The sequence below is a fragment of the Podarcis gaigeae genome (assembly GCF_964106915.1).
Source record: "Podarcis gaigeae genome assembly, chromosome: 17".
NCBI lineage: Eukaryota > Metazoa > Chordata > Lepidosauria > Squamata > Lacertidae > Podarcis > Podarcis gaigeae.
Genome location: NC_139694.1, coordinates 3,156,398 through 3,176,135, shown reverse-complemented (window position 1 = coordinate 3,176,135; position 19,738 = coordinate 3,156,398). Strand labels below are relative to the sequence as shown.

The window sequence follows — 19,738 nt, the reverse complement described above, 5'->3', positions numbered from 1 at the left end:
ATCTGCCTTGATTCTAGTTGGCTGTGTCTCTTCAGAGTGTGCTGGTCCGGGGGGAGGGGGAGGTTACCGTGGGGTGAGGTCTAGGACCTGAGTTGAGGGTCGGCAGACAGTCCTCCTCGGGCAAAGCGGGGTCCACAGCGAGAAGCCAGGCAAGGACAGGAACTCTGGGGGAACAGGACTGGATGCTGGCCGAAACAGCTCATCAACAACGTTGCTCCCGCAACCTGGGACCAGGCTGACTGGCCTTTATCTTCTCTGAGGCCGGGGTGGTCCCAGCCCCCAGGAGACCCGCCTCTCCTGGCCTTAAGACGAGCACTCCTCCTGGGAGAAACCAGTTCCCTTCGCCTCTCTGCCCTGAGCCTCTGCAGCTCAGGAGAGGCTGAAGGGTTACTGGGCCCAGGGGGAGACTCACCTGCAGGCACTGAGCCCTCAACCACCTCTGGAGCCAGAGTGGAATCACCTGGTGCCTGCTCCTGAGGATCCGGCACAGGTGCAGGCGCTTCAGAATCAAGGCCCTGCCCCAGTTCAGCCGGCCCTGGAGGCGGGGACTCCTGTGCAGGCTGAGATTCCTCCGATTCAGCCTCTGAATCGGGTTCCCAGGCCATCACGCAGAGGAAACTTTCTTATACTGAGCCGGACCAGTGGCCCATGTGGTCCAGTGCAGTCTACACTGATCAGCAGTGTAGGATTTCAGACGGTGGATGGTCCCTACCCTACCCAGAGGTGCCAGCGATTGAACTGGGGTATTCTGCATGCAAAGCAGATGCTCAGGGTGCATAAACATGACAATTTAAATTCTAAAATGGGTACTTTTGCATAATTTATTTCATTTTGCAAAGTTTACTGTTTTGCTAGGCAAGGGGAGGAAGGCAAGGAGATACAGAAGGCACAAAGCCCCCACCCACCCATCACAAATCTCCTTCCTCTGACTTCTGAGGGTTCACCAAGAATTGCCACACACTTTCCAGCAGATCTCCACAGACATTAAATCTAGCAACTTCCTTATTAACGGTTCCTCCAGTTCCTCTTTATTGCATATCCATCCTGATTTCTTTGCTCAAAGTTTGCATGATGATTACGGTACATGGTCTCTGGTCTTTATTCGGCATGCAATCAGATTTGTTTGTGGGGAAATTATACGACAATGAGCATCCAGTTTGATTTTCTTGCCAGGTGTATATACATCTTCCTGTTTATCATTTGCTCATCACATGCATGCGCATTTCACTGTTACTTTCCTAACTGCAAAAAGGCAGTGGTCCTTTTTTAAAGAGTGGAATTGTTGCTTTGATCCACTTTAAAGTGCTTTAATCCACTTTCACTGAACAACTCTATATTTCCAGTATGTGCTTGAATCCATTCCACGAAATAATGACAATCTGGGGGCACCCCCAGGATTTTGTACTGTTCCTGTTGCTAGAGGGGACTGGGGTGGGGAGGAATTAATCCTGCCTTACTAAACCCATAATTGATAAGACCGCCTCCAGATTGTCACTCTTTTGCAGGGGGGATTCCAGCTCCTTCCAGAAATTAAAGTGGATTAAAGCACTCTGCCGCCCTAGCACAACAAATCTACTTTAAAAAAGAATCAGACTTAGGTCCCCTTCAGACGACCTGCGAAAAGTCTGTAGATATTTTTAAGTGGATTTGTTGTGCTAGGGTGACAGAGCACTTTAATCCACTTTAATTGCACGGACCTAAAGTTCTGGTATGCACTTGCATCTCTCCCACAATACAGAGACAAGTTGGAGGCATCCTAAAAATTAAAATGGAGATTCTCCAAAAGCTGAATTGTTTACTCAGGATGACCATGCTATCCTATTTTTTCTGTGCTCTTGAAGAAGCCCAGCAAATGCACAATCTGGCTCAATCCACACTTTCGCTTGACCTGTATTTTGCTTGTATTGTGTACCAATTACCGTATTTTTTGCACCATAACACTCACTTTTTTCCTCCTAGAAAGTAAGGCAAAATGTCTGTGCGTGTTAAGGAGTGAATGCCTACGGATGACGGGGGGATCTGCCGCAGTCGTGAGCAGAGGATCCATGGTTACAGCCTGCACCAAAAAAATCACGCACCCACTGTTGCCTGGGGCCACAATGGTGCAATGGTTACAAAGCATGGATCCACATGGATCCTCAGGATTTTTGCATTGGGCTACCCCAAACTCACCGTCAGATCACATGTCTGTGGCCACAGCATGAATCACAAAAATCATACATCCACTGTTTCGTTTAGAATATTTTTTTTCTTGTTTTCCTCCCCTAAAAACTATGTGCGTGTTATGGTCGGGTGCGTGTTATAGAGCGAAAAATACGGTAGTTCCCCCAGGTCTGAGAGCTTTTCCTGTTGCTCTGCAGCTCTGCCTTATGAAAACCTTACCCACTGAACTGAAGCTTGGCTAAGCAAAATCTCTCTGTGGGTTTTCTCTCTGTGGGTTTTCCACGGATCTTATCAGATCCAATTCAGCAGGTAAGATCAGATTTTTCGCAAGGCACAGCCATAGAACGAGAAAGCTGCAGTTCCCAAGGAAATTCATTGTTACACAATACCATACGATCAAAATATGGGTCGAGCCCTAAAAACCAGAATGTTGCTCTACTGCCCCAATGCCACTCCACACCCTTAGGAAACCACAACGCTTAATTTTCTTCCTCTTTGTCCCTGTACCAGGCTCTGAGCTCTGAGTGTTCATTTGCCTTAGGCTGAATTTTAGAGTTTCATGGATAAAGTTATTAACACTCAATGTGGTTGCGGACAGTTCAATATCTATGCCCTCGCCCATGATACTATCACGCTTATAATGCTTCTGAAAGGTAGGAGAGGTATGTGGGACTTGTGGGATGGAGAAAGGAAGAATGCAGGCAGCGGACCAGCTGGTGATATTTGGCAAAGTGTGCTTGAACATTTAGATTAAAATTGGGGGAAAGGGGGAGGCAGAACTGCAGGAGTTTGGATGGGATGGCTAGCATGTCCCAGGCAGCTATTCAGAGAAACCATGGTAGAGTTACTACCTCTTTTGCAAAGGGCCAACTTTAGCACTTATAAGCTGATAAAGGAGTGCAGATCTGGAATGAAGCCCAGTACATTCTCATTCATCACCAGCGCAATCTGCATGCGGATCAGCCTGCACACCTATAGCTGCGAAAGGCAGCAAGGGAAAGGAAATTTGCAAGAACTTGAGCTGCTTCCAGGCAGGAGCCTTATATCCCAACTAGCTCACAAGGATCTGGTTTTCCTGTGCATACTTTTGGCCCTTTAGCTTCCCCCACATTCCTGTCTCTTGGTTTCAGCCACGGATTTTCATTGTTACTTTTCTACTTTGCCGGTGAGCAGAGCTTAATGGTATGTATGGGGGTGGAGTTGCACCTCTCCCACTCACTCCTCCTTTGCCATCAGCTGCCTTGTTCTGTTCTGGGCACGCACACAAGTATTTCTGTACCTGTGAAATTGCACTATCAAAGAAAATCAAGCCAGGAAGTGCAGAAGAGAAAAGTTGCCATCCTTAACGATCATATTTCACAGCATGCACAATGGAGTCTTGTGTTTATTTGGAGGAAAGGGCTGCAATATCAATTTTCATTAAATAATAAACAAGAATATACCGAGGTACTGTGCAAGAGCGGCATTCGCCTAACTTGCATAAGACTTGGATAAAGAGGTCCTGTGCAAAACCTCTGTATTAAAAGCTATTTTCTTTTTAAGCCCAGGTGGCTCAGTTGGTTAGAGCATGGTGCTGATAACACCAAGGTGGCAGGTTCGATCCCCGGATGGGACAGCTGCATCTTCCTGTGTTGAAGGGGGTTGGACTAGATGATCCCTAGGATCCCTCCCAACTCTAAAAAAATCTTATGATTCTAAGCCCAAAATATGTACCACAGTTACAGTCTTCAGGATACTCCTTCGTGTGTACAGCGTGGTGAGATCTCAAGAGAATAATGTCTCCCAGCTGGGTTGCTGGAATTCAAATGTGCCGCCTGCATGGGACAATCGGTGGAAATAGGAACACATATATTGCACCTGGTGAGGACCAAATGGAAATAGTAGTGTGACAAGAGGCCACCCATGAAAACATCACAATGCATGCAACAAACTGCAAACATTCCACTTCCGCCCCAAAATGCACTGACAAGTGTCCACACCAGCAGGGGTTATTTTTAGGGTTTTCCATGTTAAAGGGGAATCTGAATTAAATATATATATTTTTTAAGTATTTCAATGATCGAGTTGTGGGAGTGCTGTGAAACACGCACAAGAAAAGCATCAGTTCCACAGTCAACCCACCTGGAAGCACCCTTGGTTCTTTCTCAGTAATTCTGCTCCTCGCAGAAATAAGAATTAAACATGCTAAGACGGCTGAACCCCCATTTTTTGTAAACCATGCCCAAGATTTCTGCTGCCGCTCTGAGTGATACTTTACAGGGCTCCAGGGGGATGCATCCTGCTTCACAGTCTTAAGTTGCTCTGCACCACCGCCACCCTGTGCTTTAAGATGAAAGAATGTCCTTGCTCCGCTCATTACTGAACTACAGACATCCTTTTGCTGAAGTTCTCCAGCAGAGCACTGTCCTTTGTTACCAGTAGCTCCTCCCTTCCGCCTGGGATGCCAGAACTCTTATTCTGAAAAGGATCTCGCTGCAACTTGAAGCTCCAGTCCCCCCCCTCCTATCCCCAACTCACTCCCTGGCTAGGTCCTAGCCGCTAGGACATCCTCAAACGGAGGGTGGTTTTGGCAGGCAAAATCTGTCTGCATGACTTTCTGGGTTTTCCCCTGCACAGAGATAACTAGACTTGCCTGCCTGAGCCTGTGTGCATTGCCTCCCCGTTCCTGCACTAACCATGCAGCAGAGCTGCCTCAACCAGGAATCTATGGCCCTCAAGATGCTTTTGGGATGCATCGGCCATCACCCACCCCTGCTGGTTGAGGCTGACGGCAGTTGGGGAGGTCCAACAACCTCAGAGAAGGCCACAGGCTTCCTAATCCTTGTTTTAGACTCATAAACTATAGCCATAGATAGCCAGTGGCGTAGCGTGGGTTGTGCCCCCTAACCCGTGGATTTGCGCCCCCCAAACCCGTGGATTTGCGCCCCCCCAAACCCGTGGATTTGCGCCCCCCAAACCCGTGGATTTGCGCCCCCCAAACCCGTGGATTTGCGCCCCCTAACCCTAACCCCCAGATGTTGCGCCCGGTGCGGCCAGCCCCCCCTGCACCCCCCACGCTACGCCACTGTAGATAGCAGCTCCATTCCCAAACCTTTTCTCCAGCTCAGCCACAAAGGGGACAGGACTCGATTTCATAGGGATGTTGCTGTGAGGATGGGGGAAGGAAAATGCACATTTTTTTCGCCATTTTGAGCTCCTTAGCAGGAAGACATTAATCATAAATTTGGTTTTGGCAAAGGCTATGATTTCTTCTTTTTTAAAAACAAAGAAGTGTAGCAACTGATTGTGCTTGAACGCTTCCTCTTTGATCTGAATACATCTGCTATGTTTAGATACCTCTTTACTGCCGCAATACATCAGGGTGGGGAATCACATTCCCTTCTGGGCAACATTTCAAGGCCCAAATGCCAGCAGTGGGCAGGGCCAAGGCAACAAAGGTGAATTTTGCTTTTGTACCCGTGCTTGTTTTTCTAGAAAAAGAGGTGCTCAAGCTCACCACGAACTTCTCCCTTGTTCTGTAAGAATGGCAATGGAGTCCACCTGAAAGGTGCCGGAACTGAGATCTGGTGAGCTCTGGCTGAAAAACTTTGTAATCATCATCATAAGTTATTATTTATACCCTGCCCATCTGGGTGAGTTTCCCCAGCCACTCTTGTTGGCTCCCAACAGAATATTAAAAACATGATAAAACATCAAACATTAAAAACTTCCCTAAACTGGGCTGACTTCAGATGTCTTCTAAAAGTCAGATAGTTGTTTATTTCCTTTACATCTGACGGGAGGGCGTTCCACAGGGCGGGTGCCACTACTGAAAAGGCTCTCTGCCTGGTTCCCTGTAACCTCACTTCTCGCAGTGAGGGAACCGGCAGAAGGCCCTCGGAGCTGGACCTCAGTTTCTGGGCAGAACGATGTAGGTGGAGATACTCCTTCAGGTATACTGATAATGATACAGTATTTACCTAGCAATGATGATGTTATCAATGTGTTAATGATAACTAGTATCATAATGATAACTAGTATCATGCAACATAGCACTGTTGCAACTACTTTCTGCACATTATCTCCTGCTGTTTTTTTATATAACGAAGTTGGTTAGCAATTCTATTTTAAAGCATTGCTTTCTATCTCTAACCTTATACTTTGGGTAGCTGTAGGCTAGCTCCTACACCATGGGTAGGCAAACTAAGGCCTGGGGGGCCTTCTAAATCCAGTCCGTGGACGGTCTGGGAATCAGTATGAGTAGAATGTGTCCTTTTATTTAAAATGCATCTCTGGGTTATTTCTGGGGCATAGGAACTCGTTTTTTGGTTTTTTTTCCTTTCCAAAATATAGTCTGGCCCCCCACAAGGTCTGAGGGACAGTGGACCGGCCCCCTGCTGAAAAAGTTTGCTGACCCCTGTTCTACACAGACTCACAGTAGGCCTGGGTGATGTATTGATACATTGCCCAGGACCAGTCTGAGGGCCAGAGTGTGATGGCGTCTTCACCTGGCAATATTTCACAGGTAGGGCTTGTCTATACCTTACCTTCCTCCTCCTGTTGCTGCCAGCTTCCTCCCTGTGCCAGGCACCGGTGGCAGAGGGAACTGTGGCAGTTTTACCCCAGCACCTCGTGAGGCCAGGGCTGATGATCCTTCCTTTTCACCATCGCGATGTATCACTATATCGTCATGTTTAGGTGATGATACATCGCAATGTTGAAAAGCTGATATTGTCGAGCCATTACACACAAACCCTGCTCTGTCCACTAGCCTGGCAGGCCAGAGGCAATATCAGTCAGCCGAAACGCTCAGAGACTTTTCCCCGAGGGCAAAGTTGGTCATAGTGCAGGATGTGAACCCGAGATATGGAGAGGGCAGACTGGAAGGGGGATGACAAACCTGCCTACGTATCTACGTTATTCAGTAACAAAAGCCAGCGCGGGCAGCAATTAACAAAAACACATTAACGCCAAGCTGTTGGTCATCTGTATTATTTTAATCCAAAAGAGAAGGTTCAGGACAAGGAATGAAAAGCTGATGGCTTGATTCTGGTCCCAGTTTGAGGCTCTAATGCTTGTTGCATCCAGAAGTTAGCGCTTGCTGCTAAGAATCATTTCACTTTCTGAAAAACCTGGACACAAACCACATCCTCTGCTGTCAAACGCTAGGAGGAGAGAGAGAGAGAGAAGAAAAAGAGAAAAAAAGAGTGAGGGAAGAGACTCTTTAGGCCTGAGACCTTTGGAGCATTTTTCATTTGTGAAACTTAAAACAGCTCATAACAGCTACCATGTACGTCCAATTTCTCTTTTGTGTTTTTTGTCCTGGATTGACAACACTCAAGTCACACAACATGACGCAAGTAGCGTCGAGACAGCAAATTTAACTGTAGGACTGCTGCTTGGGAGCAGGTAAGAATAATAACAAGGTTCCAGGGCCTGCTTCTGAAATTAAAATACAGCAATTACTTGCATTTTAAGAGCAATTGTTGTGCTGACTTTTGAATACTTTAATGTCTATACCAATAATGACATGCATCTTGACATGCGGGGGGGGGGGGGGGGAGAGGCTGCTCAAATGGAGATTCTGCTTTAAGCATCTTGTGTGCAAACTCCGAGTGATAATCCATTGCCTGACCGGTGTTCTCTGTGTGGACATGGAAACATATCCTCTGGCAAAGGAGGGCCTCTCCAACTTCCTCTATGGACATGATCCACCAGGAAGCTCTCCTGCACAAAAGTCACTGAATGAAACTGAAATCCTGCAACTGTACAGTAGTGGCAGCTCACATTCGTTTTTCAATAGTATATATAAATGAGCATCTCCTACGAATTTACTCGTACACACAATCAGTTCTGTATCCCACCCTTAATAGCAACTCATGAGCTACTTATTCTTAAAAACAGAAAGTTTTACTGCCTGGGATATATGGTTCCCAAATTCTTTCTGTAGTACAGGAAGAGCCCATTCAGAAGCATTTTAACAGCCAAATGAAATTCGACCCACCCCTTGCACTTGGGCAATTTGCTCTGCTTGGATCTCACAGACATTAATAGTTGCATGTCACCAAGGAAGATCAGCAAGCCAAAGTAAATCTGGCCATTGGAGGCTTTTATGTATAAAGCATTTTAGCAGATAAAATTGTAGACATGCAGTTCAAGCCAATCACATGAGTAAATGAACACGCACCTCCATCATTAGTGCTGTGGCTTCATTCTCCAAAGTTAATGTTACTCAGCTTAGTTTTTTTAAAAAAAACCACTGTATTTAGCTTATATGCAATAATAAGCTAACAGCAACAAGAAAAGTGCTTTGTGCCAGAACTGGCATTTTATTTTATTTTATTTTATTTTATTTTATTTATTTTATTATCGTATCGTATCGTATCGTATCGTAGGCTTTAAGATGTTGGGGGGCCCGCTAGGGGCTCCTTGGAAGATGGCAGATAATAACATCTCTCTGGCTCACATGAGGTAATTTAGGGGCTGATTATGGGAGTATATCAGCCTCCCGTGATTTTCCCAGGGGATGGGAAGATGCTGCCTTGCCCGCGGATGCCCATAAATCACCCCCAAGTTCCAAAGAAGGAGGGGTGGGGGCACTGGACGGAAAGCCCTTGAGTGAGTTCTGGATCTCCCGGACGCTACTTCTAAGAGCGAAACTAGTTGCATTGCTTAAGATAAAATAATTGGAGAAAGTAAATGCACATGTTTCGAAAGAAGTAAGGATGTATTATCTGCTAATTAAATCTACCACTGAGAAGTCAAGAGTGATGGGACGGAATAAACAGAAGATTACATCAAAGAATGACAGCTATGTCGGTATGTTGAAACGGAACGGAAAGGGGGGGACTTTCTTTTTCATTATGATTTACCTAACAACCCCTCCCCTAGAAGAACTGTCACATGATTGACAGCAAGTGAGATTGGAAATAAACTGGAAATAAAAATATTAACCAAAGGCTTTGTTTTGTGGAAGATCTGGAAAAAACGGAAGGCTTTCCTGTGGCGCAGTTATTTTGGGATCTGCCATTATGAGACAGACTTTGTTGCGAGATTTACAGTCAAAGGGGGAGGCGAGCCACTGTTCTGCTATCATGTTTGGATTGTATATCAGAATGGGCAAAAACTCCTCTGGAAAGACTGATTTATGGTGCAACTGGTCTGGAAAAATTAAGGAGCAGACGCTTAGACTGTATTTCATCGGAACTGACGAAAATGGAGCTGGCCACTTGAACAGGACTTTTGGATCAGTGTGAAATGAATTACGGGAGAGCATTACAAAAGTTCACACAGAAACATAAATAATGCTTGCTTCAGCTCACCTGTGGATACAACTCGGAGGTTATTAAGAAAAAATACGATAACAATAAGGAGATGGGAAGATGGGACTTGTGAATATCAAAGCAGCAGAAATATGAGATGATTGGACCCTTACTGAACTCGAAGCATGGATAGCCCCAACAAAAAAATTTAAAATTCGGTTAAATATTTGGAGTTTATGATTTGTATTGATATAATTTGGAATAACTAATATGATATGATTGGTTTGTTAAATGGAAATTTAATTTAAATTTTTTTTAAAAAAAAAAAGATGCCACAACAGCTCAATGTTTTTGTATTTAGCAGATGTCTTCTGATTTCAAGCATCTCTCTGAACACTTTGAATAAATTCATTTTGTAGCCTAACTCTTGAGAGCAAGGCAGATGTTTTTACTCCCTGTTAAATCATTTCACCTGTGCAACTTCATGGACCTGCAAGAGACTCTCCATGAATACAACAGGCATCTGCCGCTGAGCTTTTCCCCCAAGCCTCTGGTACAGTTATCCAGCACAGATGGCGGTCATCCCTTCGTACTTGAGGTAGCAGAGGGTGATGGCAGTGGGAGATGCCGTGAATTAATGGACGGCACAGAATGACACGCCATGGACACCTTCTGTGAATCACTGCTTCGCCCTCCCCTTGAAACAGCTTACCAGCATTGTTGCGTTGGCAGTTGTGTGGAGACCCTGAATGGGCCATGCACACAGCTTGTGAGCAACACTAAAGCCGTTTTTTAAAAACGTGTCATGCACAGAGGTGCTGTGTTTTGACTTAATCATTTCCCCGCTCCCTTACAGAAAGCCCCAGGAGCTGAGGTCAAATTTCAAGGAAGATGCAGGACAATGGGTGGCTCCCACTGAGCTCAGCCAAGTCAACTTTTGAACTCTTGGGAAAGGATGTTTTTGTCATGGGGCCGTTGCCTCCATAGATGACAGGCATAACTCATGGGGCCTAGCTGTGGCTTTTCAGGACTGCAGCTATAGAAGGAGAGGGCTGGCCCATGCTAAGCTTCAGAAAACTCCCAATTGCCTCGCCTAAAGGCTTCCTCTGTGCTTGGGGCAAGCTACTCCGGCTGCCCTTCCTCACCAGATGCAGCTGGTCCCCTTCTAGCCAGTGTCTCCAGCCTCGATTTCGTTTCTCTCCTTTCTGTTCACACACCAGCTGATCTCCATCCCAGAAGACAGTTGTCTGAAAGGGAGGCAGAGGGCAAGAGAAAGCAGAGACAGCAATATCGTTAGCTAACAGAATACGCCTTCAATTCTAGGATGGTGTAGAGCATGTGACAGATCCACTTTACTATAAAAAAAAACACAGAGCCAGATAAACTGAATAGAAGTACAGTCGTACTTTGGTTCTCGAATTTAATCCATTCTGGGAGTCCGTTCAACTCCCGAAATGGTTCAAAAGCCAAGGCACAGCTTCCAATTGGCTGCAGGAGCTTGCTGAAGCCACAGAAGCCCCATCAGACATTTGGCTTCCAAAAAACGTTTGCAAACCGGAACACTCACTTCCGGGTTTGCAACATCCGGGAGCCGATTTGTTCAATAACTAAGGCGTTCAACTACCAAAGTATGACTGTAGTAGGTAACAGGATGATTTGCAGGCCTCTGTGATGAACTCACTAAGGAGCTCTCAGTCCACAGTGTGGGGATAACACTGATATACCTTACAAGGTTGTTGTAATTGTTTCAAAATAACGAAGGAATCTCAACACTCAAGAGCACTATAAATGCTGAGTAGTACGGTCAGATCTTACCAATGTCTGTGGATTTTGCTTTCTGGAAAGGCCATTTAATCAAACAGGACACACACAAAAATAGAAAAGGGTTGCTGTGGTCCTGAAATTGTGTAGAACCTACTGGAGAAAACAATATGTTCCACTTTTTAAATCCTGATAGCTAGATTATAGCCACAGCTTCTAGGCATCCCAGGAGTCTGGTGATTTTATGGCCCAACTTGGAATCATTTCAGAATAAGGTCCTAAAGGCTATTTCAAGCATCCCAGGTTACCTTTGGTTTTTATTATGAACTGAAATGGGAGCCTGTCTTTTGCTTGTAAACCACCCTGGGAACTGTTTCGGCTGAATGATGGTATACAAATAGCCCCAAAGCAAACAAACAAACCACCATCTCTCTGATTATTGGTTAAAACTTATGCGGATGGCAGAAATAAACTTCCAAGATATGACTTCCTAAACCTTTGGATCTTTTTTCTTTTTACCCCAAGGCTGACCACTTGGTCTCCGGCAATAATTCAGTTGCTTTAATTCTATGGCTTTTTCTAGATTGTTTCCCGGAATTTGATGTGTCAATTGTTAAAATGGAATTTAAAAAGAGGATCAGAGTTCTCTTTGTTCAATTTAAAGTCTCTCTAATGGCAAATGTCGGGGGGACGCAGGTGGCGCTGTGGGTAAAAGCCTCAGTGCCTAGAGCTTGCTGATCGAAAGGTTGGCGGTTCGAATCCCTGTGGCGGGGTGCGCTCCCATCGTTCAGTCCCAGCGCCTGCCAACCTAGCAGTTCGAAAGCACCCCCGGGTGCAAGTAGATAAATAGGGACCACTTACTAGCGGGAAGGTAAACGGCGTTTCCGTTTGCGGCTCTGGCTCGCCAGATGTAGCTTTGTCACGCTGGCCACGTGACCTGGAAGTGTCTCCGGACAGCGCTGGCCCCTGGCCTCTTGAGTGAGATGGGCACACAACCCTAGAGTCTGTCAAGACTGGCCCGTACGGGCAAGGGTACCTTTACCTTTACCTTTTAATGGCAAATGTCAACGCGGCTCCCAGGTACAAAATGATTAGGTTTCAGCATGGAGTTGAAATTTTATTATTTTAAATGTAGCCAAAGGCCATGGCAAACCTGCAGCGACAGTACCGATAAAACAATACGGGTCAAACATCCATAATTCAAGCCAAGATCCATGATGTAAGAGAGAGGTTGCTAAAGACACCAACAAGCTCAAATCCAGCTTGACTTCAAATTAAACCTCCGAGTCACCACAACAATTTTATCTAACTCCTTTTTCCTTCCCCGCTCCTTTTTTTGCAGCCAGTACTTAAGAGAGTCGTTCTCTGTGTTATGAAGCTATCATTGTCACTCAAAAGAAAACCAGACCATTTCTGCCAAGGTGTGCTTGCTTGCTTGTGTGAACAAAGGTTTCAGAAAGTGATCCCTTGGGTCACAATATGAGGGGCGGGCTAACAGATTATGATGTCTTCCACCTGAGGATGACCACAAATACAAAGTTTGTCCATGTATGGGGACCTTGTTATAGCAGCCATCCAAGACTGCAGTCACTTGGAAACACAGCTCAATAAAGGCATTTCTTAAGGAAGCTTCTTAAGGAGTTTGGTCAGATAACTAGGTCTAACATGCTCTGTTCTCAAGTGTGGATACCAAGGGGAAAATAGGGTGTTTCTAATTAGTTTCAGGTCCCCTCTTGATTCGATTCAGAAGAGCCAATCCCTTAGTTGACACTTATTCAAGGTCAAAGCATAGCTCATTTCTGGAAAACAACAATAATCTAAAACATCTTCACAAGCTCAAAAAGCTTTGGAAATGCTATTGTTACATTATGTGTTGCTTTGTGTTGTATTCTCTGTTTTATTGAACTTGTATGTAGCTATTTTACTGCATTTTAAATTAAAAGTAAAAAACAAAAACATTGACAAGCTGCTTTCCAGTGTTGGTTATCTCCTAATTCCACATAGCACAGAGCAGGAAAATGCTCAACAGGCATGGCAGCAATTTTTAAAATATACTTTAAGTGAGCGAATTCGCTCTTGCCTTAATTATTGGCCACCCAGATTCTGTACAAAGAAGAGTTACTGATCCAAAACTTTAATGGAATTCAAACCAGAGCCCCAGATTTCAATGCCATAGAGTATTTGAGTAAGCACTTTGCTACCAAATATCTTTCGGGCAGGTTCAATCAGCTGCCCATCCTTATCGTAAAAGAACTCCATCATTGCCCCTATGTTTTTCTGTGCTTTGACTTTCACTGCCTCCGTACGGCGCTTCCAAGAGAGGATTTCAATAGAGTACATCCAAGTATCTGAATGAGCGAGTTTGTTCTATGGCCTGCTGATTTAACACCATCTATATCTTAGGACTGTGTCTGCCAAAAATCACAACCCTACTGCTCACCTGAAAGGACCCAGCTATTGATTACAGGAAGTTCCACAAGGAGGGAGATACTTTTGAGAAAAAGTCTCCAGATGTGCACTACAGAAGTCTTCTCACATTGCTAAGATTTCAGTTAATGCCCTCTCTTTTGCGCTAGGTGGGCTGCATTTCAACTTCCTTCCTGTATAATTTTGTGGCAAGGAAGGAGTAAAAGACGGAACAACTAAATAAATGTTGGCTATTTCAGGACAGTGACCATTGCTTGAAGAGTAAGCCAGCAATAAAAAAATAAAATAGAAGCCAACAATTATTATTTTTCTTGCCAAGCATTAAAATATCAAAGTAACATTATAGTAAGGGGCTAGCCTTACCAGAATAAAAAAATCAGACAGTTGCTTCAGGTAGCAGCCTCTGGTGGAGGGCAGTTTTCCTGCCCCCAATATCAAACCACATGCCTCCCTTTTAAAAAATAGTTCTTAATCCAAAGCAGTAGGATGACTTTTTAAAAAAACAAAACAAAACACAAATCATCCCAACCCACAATGACAATACAGTGGTACCTTGGCTGTCAAACTTAATCCATTCCGGGACTCCTGAAACTGTTCAAAAACCAAGGAGTGGCTTCCGATTGGCTGCAGGATCTTCCTGCACTCTAGCAGAAGCCGTGTCGGACATTTGGCTTCCAAAAAACGTTCGCAAACCGGAACACTCATTTCCAGGTTTGCGGCGTTTGGGAGCCAATTTGTTTGGGAGTCAAGCCATTCGGCAACCAAGGTACCACTGTAGTCAATCAAGGGAGAAGCAATGCATAATGATCTCCAGAAATGGAAGCAGTGACGGTGAGACGACATGAAGTTGAGATATAACTGGTGGAGTACAGCTACCCCTGTAACTGATTCCAGAAGGGCTATATTATTGCTTTATTCAGGTGTGAAAACAACCATGGCTAGTCTTAGGCAAAGAACTCTTGATAAGAAATTCTCCCATTAACCCCACAGATATCAAATGCAATTTTTAGCCACTATTGCAAGGTCTGGATGCAGTATACATTTAGTAATAAAAGCAAATTAATACAGAGTTAATTGACTGGCTTTGTCATAAACTCGTTAGACAGGCCACTCACTCTCAGATCCCCATTTGGGGATAATAGGGGCCTAGCTTCCAATGCCATTAAAATTACCAAAAAGAAAGCCAGCAATTTTGAATGCTTGACAAACCCTTCATTAGCATTCAAAAATTATTTCTACTATTACTACTACTTCCTCTGCCCATGGCCTTTATTTCCAAAACCTTTATTTGAGGCTGTGCATTTATTTGCAGTGCTTAGCCATTGATGGAGTGTTTGTCTATCCCTCATTTGTAAAACAGAGTTCTCCTAAAAGGGTGCAACATCTCTGGCAGCTACAAATGAAGCTGCCCCACTCCTAGACTGGAGCTGGTGTGAAGAAGAAGAGGAGTTTGGACTTGATATCCCGCCTTTCACTCCCCTTAAGGAGTCTCAAAGCAGCTAACATTCTCCTTTCCCTTCCTCCCCCACAACAAACACTCTGTGAGGTGAGTGGGGCTGAGAGACTTCAGAGAAGTGTGACTGGCCCAAGGTCACCCAGCAGCTGCATGTGGAGGAGCAGAGACACGAACCCGATTCACCAGATTATGAGACTACCGCTCTTAACCACTACACCACACTGGCTCTCCAAAAATTTACACAATATACATACTGAGCTCCTAATAAAATACTGAATACTGAATACTGAGCTCCTAATAAAAGCCACCTTGGAAAGAGAGGGAGACACTGAAAGATGTTTTTGTTCCAAACACATCCTTTCCCAAAACCAGGCTGCTGGTGTATCAGAAGCACAACCCTAGTGAAACCATGACTCACAAAGATGAAAAGTGCCCACAAGAGGTCAACAAGTTTGTTTTGCTGCATGTATGCAGAGCAGACAGGCCCCGTCAAGCATCTGAGAGTACACTAGAGGTAGTGGTTGTGCTACAAGTCGTGCAGGCTTGACATGGAGCCTAGTTTGGGCAACAAATAAGATTCATTTGCCACAAGCAACTCACATGAGTTCAGTTGTCTCCTTGTGTGAACAGTGCAACAGAGGAGATGTTATGAGTAGGCATTTCTGCACCCAGCACATAGAGATGAATATTACGCCTTCCATATGTGTGTGTGTGTGTGTGTGTGTGTGTGTGTGTGTGTTTTGTTTAACTCCTTTCCATGTGAGTAGGCTGCTCTACTAACTAGTTTTTATTTGCACAAATGTGCTTCTTTCTGCTTGTCAGGTGAACAGAAAGTTTGACAACACTGCTGAGCCAGCACAACCAGAGGCAGAGCAAGCTGGTTGGGCGCCTGGGGCAGCGCGTGTGCCCTGTGCCCGGGGACGGGGTCAGCCGCCCGTGGGGTGGGGCAAGCTGGGGCAGGATGCTCTGCCAGGCAGACAGTTTGGAGCAGCGCGGAGCCTGTGGGCACCCAAGCCACCACGTCACTCCCAGGAGAGATGCCTGGCTCGGGCGCACTGCAGGCTCTGCGGTGAGTGCCGCCTGGCATTTTGTCAGCCCCCTCAGTGGTGAAACCAGCGGCCTGCACCCACCGCACCCCCCTTCCTCCGCCCCTGAGCACAACTCAAGGCCAAGAATCAATGTGTGTGAAGCCATGTCAACACTATAACTCTCCTCTTGCAATCTCTCTCATGAATGGCCACCAAACGGGTCTGTTTCCGCAGTCCAAGGGCAGGCAAGCTTTCACTTCTTACCTGGCACTTGCGTCCATCCACTGGTCCCAAGTCCTCTTCAAACTCAACCCCAAGGTCAAAGTCCATGATATAATTCCGAAGTGAAGTCAACGTACGGATGGTCATGTGGTTTCCATTGTGGATGATCTCTTTCTCTGGCTTCAGGAGGCAAACCAGCTTCCTTAGAGCGACATTGATGTCTAACATACAACAGCATGAGAAAATCAGTTGGATAGGTCAGGGCAGTGTGTGTGCATGCAATTGTGCATGCGGAAGGAGAAGTACCTTGGTTCTCGAACAGAATGCGTTCTGGGAGTCCGTTTGAAAACCAAGGCATGGCTTCTGATTGGCTGCAGGACGTTCCTGCAGCCAATTGGAAGTCACGCCAGACGTTTGACCTCTGAAAGTCATTCGAAAACAGGAACACGCACTTCCAGGTTTTGATCGTCTGGAGCCAATTTGTTCAGAAGACAAGGTAGTTGAGATCCGAGGTACGACTGTAACAGCTTAGTACAGTGGTACCTCAGGTTACATACGCCACAGGTTACAGACGCTTCAGGTTACAGACTCCGCTAACCCAGAAATATTACCTTGGGTTAAGGACTTTGCTTCAGGATGAGAACAGAAATCGCACAGCAGTGGTGCAGCTGCAGTGGGAGGCCCCATTAGCTAAAGTGGTGCTTCAGGTTATGATCAATTTCAGGTTAAGAACGGACCTCCAGAACGAATTAAGTTCTTAACCCAAGGTACCACTGTATACAGAAACAGCAATGGCCTTTCATGTTACTTAGCCCTTGCTGTAGAAACGTTCTCCAGTGTTGAAGTCACCTTGCCCAACCCTTAGTAAGGAAGGAATCATAGAGATGGAAGGGACCACGAGGGTCATCTAGTCTAACCCCTTGCAATGCAGGGATCTTTCACCCAACGTGGGGCTCAAACCCACAGCCCTGAGATTCAGAATCTCCTGCTCTACTGACTGAGCTATCAGGAGGATAGACGCAAGAACACATCCATCTCAGGCATGTATATTGAAACTTACGCCCCGTCTTCCCTCCCCAGATGCAGCCAACATAGTAAAATCAAGTAAAAATGCAATTAAATATAGCAGTTAAAAAACAATTATTTTAATATCTGTGCATTCTTTCCCTCACCAGGTTGCCTAGAAAATTGGACCCTGGCTAAGAAACTGAGCTGCATCTCAGGAAGTCTGTATTTGAGTCTCATTCATGCCACAAACACACACTCACATTTGCAATATAGTGGTTAATAATGCAGACCTACCTTGCAGACCCGTGGTATGGATTGCTAAGTTGGTAGCCAACGGCTTGACCCTTCAAAATTAGCATATAAATGCTAAGTTGCTTTGGTCTCAAATGCCAAGATCTTGAAAAAGCACCACTGAAGCATCCTGGAAGAAGGGACCCCGTCCTAACTCCAGAATGTGTGGGGCCCCAAAGGCACTCTGCACATGCTCCAGTTAATGTTTTTATATATGTTCCAGATCTTCAAGTTAGGTATCTATGGGGGTTTGGTGGGGAATATTAAGCACTGTATCGAATTTATTCTCAGAGTTTGTGGGGTTGGTGTGAAAGGGGGAATGAGTGTGTGAGAGAGAATAACAGAATACCGGAATTATAGAGCTGCAAGGGACACCCCCCGGTCATCTAGTCCAACCCCTTACAATGCAAGGAGAGAGAGAGAGAGAGAGAGAGAGAGAGAGAGAGAGAGAGAGAGAGAAGAGAGAGAGATTGGCGCTTACCTAAGGCACGAAGGTAGTTGTCCATGTTGTCCTGGGAGACGAATCGGTAGTAGCCGGTGAGATTGGGAGGCATCGGAAGTCAGGAGCAGGAACGGAAGAGAGAAAGAACAGCCGCTGGGGAGAGAGAGAGAGAAGAGCGCCAAGCTGCACGTGTGAACACGACAAGAGAGCAAACCCGGAGGATAGAAAAGCCTCTTCTCCCGCTTCTCGCCCCACCGAGCCGTCTGCTTACTTTGCCGGATGCCTTAAGCCGCCGGGTCTGTCTCTCCGCCTTCCTCGCTTGCCCTTCTCTGCCTCGGCTTATATAGCGCCGCTCCGCTCCCAAATCTCGCCGCCGTAAGAGTCGCTTCGCCCCGGCCCCTGGGAGGGGGGGACGCGGCGGGGGAGGAGCCGGGAAGATAGCCTCCCTCCTCCTTTCTCCTTCTCCTTCTTCTTCTTCTTCCTTTCTTCTTCCGATTAAGACTTTAAAACACCCACCCACCGCGCTGAAAGAAAAGAGGAAAAACTTTAAAGGCACAGCTCGACTTTGCGCTGCTCCAGGAATGATGCGCAACGACTGTCAAGTTTCCAATGGCTTAAAACAGGGTCAGCATCCTCGGGGTCATCTCTCTCACACAGCAGCCCTGAAGATCCTGCAAACTCCAGAAACCTGGTTTGCCCTAAAACAACTTATTTCTCTCGGGGCCACACTTTCAGAATACAAATTGTAACAACTTTTTACTGACAAAAAATACATTTGGAAACAAAAAGGAACAACTCCTAGCAGTGCTTGATTTGTAACCTAGAATGTAACTACTTTGTAATATGATCACAGGATCATAAAGCAACGCAGCTACGTGAGAACATGAACCGTTCCTAAAATATAATGATAAACAAGCCTCTTATATATGTACCATAAGCATGAATACAATTCAGTGAGAGGTGTAAGCTGGCTTTTGCCAGGCGATCTCATTTATATGAGGTCTGATTTGAGACAAACTCTCATCTCCCCATCAACACAAAGAAGCCTTTCCCTTTTCTGGTGTTTCATGTTTGTCAGAGCTGAAAATCCCTGGTCACAACAATACATAGCAGAAAATATTCTAGAAGAATAAAGGAAAAGATAAAGGTACCCCTGACCGTTAGGTCCAATCGCGGACGACTCTGGGGTTGCACGCTTATCTCGCTCTATAGGCCGGCGTTTGTCCGCAGACAGCTTCTGGGTCATGTGGCCAGCATGACTAAGCCACTTCTGGCGAACCAGAGCAGTGCATGGAAATGCCATTTACATTCCCGCCAAAGTGGTACCTATTTATCTACTTGCACTTTGACGTGCTTTCGAGCTGCTAGGTTGGCAGGAGCAGGGACTGAGCAATGGGAGCTCACCCCGTCACAGGGATTTGAACTTCCGATCGGCAAGTCTAGGCTCATTGTAGAAGTATAGCTAATACTTTTGAAGAGAGAGGGGTGTGGATACTGTTTTTGGTTGTATATTTATTTAAAAAAAATATTTTGATACTATACAATACGGCACTGAAGTGTTCAAATGATTCTTTGATTGCCCTTGAGTCTTCCCACATCACTTGCCATCCTCTCCCGCCATACCAGTGTCCTGTGCCACCCACAACTTTTGAGAACCACTGACCTAAAGCAAATTGCATGGGACCAAGGGTTTCTCAGC

At 45.6% G+C, this 19,738-nt stretch overlaps 1 protein-coding gene and 1 long non-coding RNA gene across 2 annotated transcripts in view; one reads left to right on the top strand and one right to left on the bottom strand.

Annotated features, from left to right (window-relative positions):
* LOC310835334 overlaps nt 1-19,738 on the top strand; it is a 364,886-nt gene that overhangs the window by 18,875 nt on the left and 326,273 nt on the right. The gene's annotated exons all lie outside the window — the stretch shown is intronic.
* On the bottom strand, nt 7,119-18,554 carry RBP5 (retinol binding protein 5). The gene is made up of 4 exons (XM_083720009.1): nt 18,079-18,554; nt 16,341-16,519; nt 10,550-10,651; nt 7,119-7,307 (listed from the first exon to the last, which is right to left on the bottom strand). Exons 1-4 carry the CDS (start codon nt 18,149-18,151, stop codon nt 7,254-7,256), a joined length of 408 nt encoding a protein of 135 aa, XP_083576135.1. The 5' UTR covers nt 18,152-18,554; the 3' UTR covers nt 7,119-7,253.

What these genes read in the sequence shown, in the direction of transcription:
- RBP5 (XM_083720009.1), bottom strand. Translation starts at nt 18,151, where the DNA reads ATGCCTCCCAATCTCACCGGCTACTACCGATTCGTCTCCCAGGACAAC. An exon ending in CAACTACCTTCGTGCCTTAG is followed by an intron (nt 16,520 to 18,078) that starts GTAAGCGCCAAT and finishes GTTGTATGTTAG; the next exon opens with ACATCAATGTCGCTCTAAGG. An exon ending in AAGGGGACCAGCTGCATCTG is followed by an intron (nt 7,308 to 10,549) that starts GTGAGGAAGGGC and finishes CTCTCCTCCTAG; the next exon opens with CGTTTGACAGCAGAGGATGT.